Raw genomic sequence first — 3,042 nt, 5'->3', positions numbered from 1 at the left:
GAAAAGATATATTTTTGAAGAATTTTCTGTTGGCAGAATTCTAGGATAACTCATGTTTGACTAATTGGTTAAGATAAGCCAAGGGAAAAAGGTAAAGGTGCAAAGCTAAGCTTTGAAAGCTTGGATGTCGAGATGGATCACAACAATTAATTAATATGCATGCATCATAAGTGGGATTATGGATGGGGTCTCGCAATTCTTATCGTTATAAATATAATAGTCATGTATTTGTGCCACGTACGTTGTTACTGTATTTCTGTTCACTTTTCAAGATTTCTTTATATAACTACCAAGTTATTAAAACATATAAATTTATAGAAGCCGTTTTAGCTAAAACTCTCATCAGCATATATATATATATATATATATATATATATATATATATATATATATATATATATATATATATATATTTGTTGGATATTCATCATACAAATTACTAAGTTTTATTATAAATATAACATTGATCGATGATCATCGGTACTTGATAACAAAGGAGACATGAAAACTACATGATATATTTCATATAGATCCGTACACTTGGTGCGCGCCTTAATGACATTAATTGATGAAAATATTTATACATAAGCTATAATATATGAAGGATTTCTGTCCCATGGCTCTACGGATGCCCGTCCCATCCAGGGGGCCGAGGGCATTTGTTGACTGTGCATCCAGACGGGGGGCCATGCACTGGAACACGGCCACGGCCTCGGTTATATGGAGCACCATGAGGGGAGCTGTGCGGCGGTGGATTTATTAAACTAGACAGGGTATGAATACTGCCATGCTTTACGCTCTTTTGTTCTGCAATGAAACCAGATTCAAATTACATGTATACAATTTGAAGGAAATAAAATCAGGTATATATTAATAATGGTTCTTCAAATTTTAATTGCTTTTGTTTTGAAGAAAACTAGAGGTTGCGACAAATACGATCGAGGAGCATGCATGCACAAGATCGACAGTTTGCTTAAATATTGCTTACTTGAATATATAAAAATCAATAGTGAAAATTAATATATATACATACAAGATCGGTTTCCAGCCCGACTGTTGTATTTATAGTCGGACGGTTTGACACCAACGTAAACAACCCGCGTAACTAGTCGGGCTGGAAACCGATCAGATAACAAACCGATAAAGCCGGATCTGGTCGGGTCATTTTAAACGGGTTCAATGGGTTTTTGGGTAATCTGCATAGCCCTACTGCCGATCATGCTTCTGGTATTCTATCTTTACTCATCCCAAGGGTTCGATGCGCACCATCAAACAGGAAATTGGCCAGGAAACCTGAAAAGGACGCAGTTTGGTGACCCATGTGTATGGCCCTGTGTCGAAGGCTCATCGATCATCTTCAAGTCTAGTACCTCAGCTGGTTTGGTATGAAGAAATTTTTAACTGATCAATCAATTTCTCCTTCCTCGACATCGTTTGATGGTTCTGGAGTGCTCTTGGGTGGTTCTTCTTCATCCTCGTCGTCGACCTTCATGTACAGTCCAAGTTGTTCCAAGGGGTTACCCTGAAGTTTGAAACTACCAAAACCAAAACCAAAACCATTTTGAGAATGATCTGGGCTTCTCTCTTCTGGGAAACTTTGTAGATTTTCGTCATGGGCAGCCTTAAGCATTTCTAGATCTTCCATAAGTTGGCTGTTTTCATTCATATCGACAGTCTTCTCCATCTGTAACAAGCCAGAAGCATTTCAATAACATTTAGAAACAGGTTGTAGTTCGCTTCTGCCACAAGATTCATCTGTCCACCGAGTGAAGAGAAGGCCAAAAAAGAAGAAGATGCAGAGATGGTGTTACGCGGAACACGCGGAAAGTAAATGACAAAAACAATAACAAAACCGTAATAAGACCGAAACACAAAGGGCACAGATGGAAGAAAAATGTGTCACTGTTCATTCATGTTCATGGTTATAGCCTCTTTTTAAGTATAAGGGGATATATATATATATATATATATATATATATATATTGTATATTCATCTTACAAATTACTAAGTTTTATTATAAATATAACATCGATCGATCATCGGTACTTGATAACAAATTAGGAGACATGAAAACTACATATATTTCATATAGATCCGTACACTTCGCGCCCGCCTTAATGACATTAATTGATGAAAATATATATACATAAGCTATAATATATGAAGGATTTATGTCCCATGGCTTTAAGCTGGATGCCCGTCCCGTCCAGGGGGCCGAGGGCTTTTGTTGACTGTGCATCCGGACGGGGGGCCATGCGCTGGAACACGGCCACGGCCTCGGTTCCATGGAGCACCATGAGGGGAGCAGTGCGGCGGTGAATTTATTAAACTAGACAGGGTATGAATACTGCCATGCTTTACAGTACTGATCTTTTGTTCTGCAATGAGACCAGATTCAAATTACATGTATACAATTTGAAGGAAATAAAATCAGGTATATATTAATAATGGTTCTTCAAATTTTAATTGCTTTTGTTTTGAAGAAAACTAGAGGTCGCGACAAATACGATCGAGGAGCATGCATGCACAAGATCAACAGTTTGCTTAATTGCTTACTTGAATATATAAAAATCAATAGTGAAAATTAATATATATATATATATATATATATATATATATATATATATACACTCACCGTGTTGATCAAGAACAACCGTGATTTCTCGGGAGGCAACATCTTTAGCAAAGATGATCGATGCGATGATCAAGTAGATCAATACAAGGGCAAAGGAAACCTTAAAAGCCATATATCTTGAGTAATTATTTGGAGCGTTCCTTCAATTCTCCTCTTCTTTAAATAGCGTTTCATCCTTGAGTAGTAGTACTGTAGTACTCCAGCAGCTGATCAAGCCGACAATTGGGCAGCTTGAGAGTTGCGAGCTGCCAGTACTACTTAATGAGAGTTCCTTTCAGTATGCAACGTTGTCAATCTCCCTCGATCAAAGTAAATAATAAGAAAATTTTAAAGATATCAGAGCAACATCATATGATGCAATGGTTTTTTATTTATTATATATATATATATATATATATGTTTAGTT

The 3,042-nt window shown here is 36.8% G+C and overlaps 1 protein-coding gene across 2 annotated transcripts; it reads right to left on the bottom strand.

Moving 5' to 3' along the window:
• Window positions 1-386: 386 nt before the first annotated feature.
• Window positions 387-2,758, bottom strand: LOC121235117. 2 transcript variants are annotated; one of them, XM_041131363.1, is made up of 2 exons: window positions 2,637-2,758; window positions 387-807 (listed from the first exon to the last, which is right to left on the bottom strand). In XM_041131363.1, the coding sequence occupies exons 1-2, from the start codon at window positions 2,746-2,748 to the stop codon at window positions 623-625; spliced, it is 297 nt and encodes a 98-aa protein (XP_040987297.1). In that variant the 5' UTR covers window positions 2,749-2,758; the 3' UTR covers window positions 387-622. The 2 variants fall into 2 exon arrangements, with proteins under 2 accessions (XP_040987297.1, XP_040987296.1); XM_041131362.1 differs by lacking the exon at window positions 387-807 and adding an exon at window positions 2,106-2,379.
• Window positions 2,759-3,042: the final 284 nt, after the last annotated feature.

The sequence above is a fragment of the Juglans microcarpa x Juglans regia genome, chromosome 6D (genome assembly GCF_004785595.1).
Source record: "Juglans microcarpa x Juglans regia isolate MS1-56 chromosome 6D, Jm3101_v1.0, whole genome shotgun sequence".
In the NCBI taxonomy this organism is placed as follows: Eukaryota; Viridiplantae; Streptophyta; class Magnoliopsida; order Fagales; family Juglandaceae; genus Juglans; species Juglans microcarpa x Juglans regia.
This window is presented reverse-complemented; position numbering and strand designations above follow the sequence as displayed.

Excerpts from the sequence above, each read along its gene's own strand:
- LOC121235117 (XM_041131362.1), bottom strand. The coding sequence starts at position 2,748 with ATGGCTTTTAAGGTTTCCTTTGCCCTTGTATTGATCTACTTGATCATC. Across the intron at positions 2,380-2,636 it reads GGTTGTTCTTGATCAACACG|AACAAAAGATCAGTACTGTA; the intron begins GTGAGTGTATAT and ends GTCTCATTGCAG.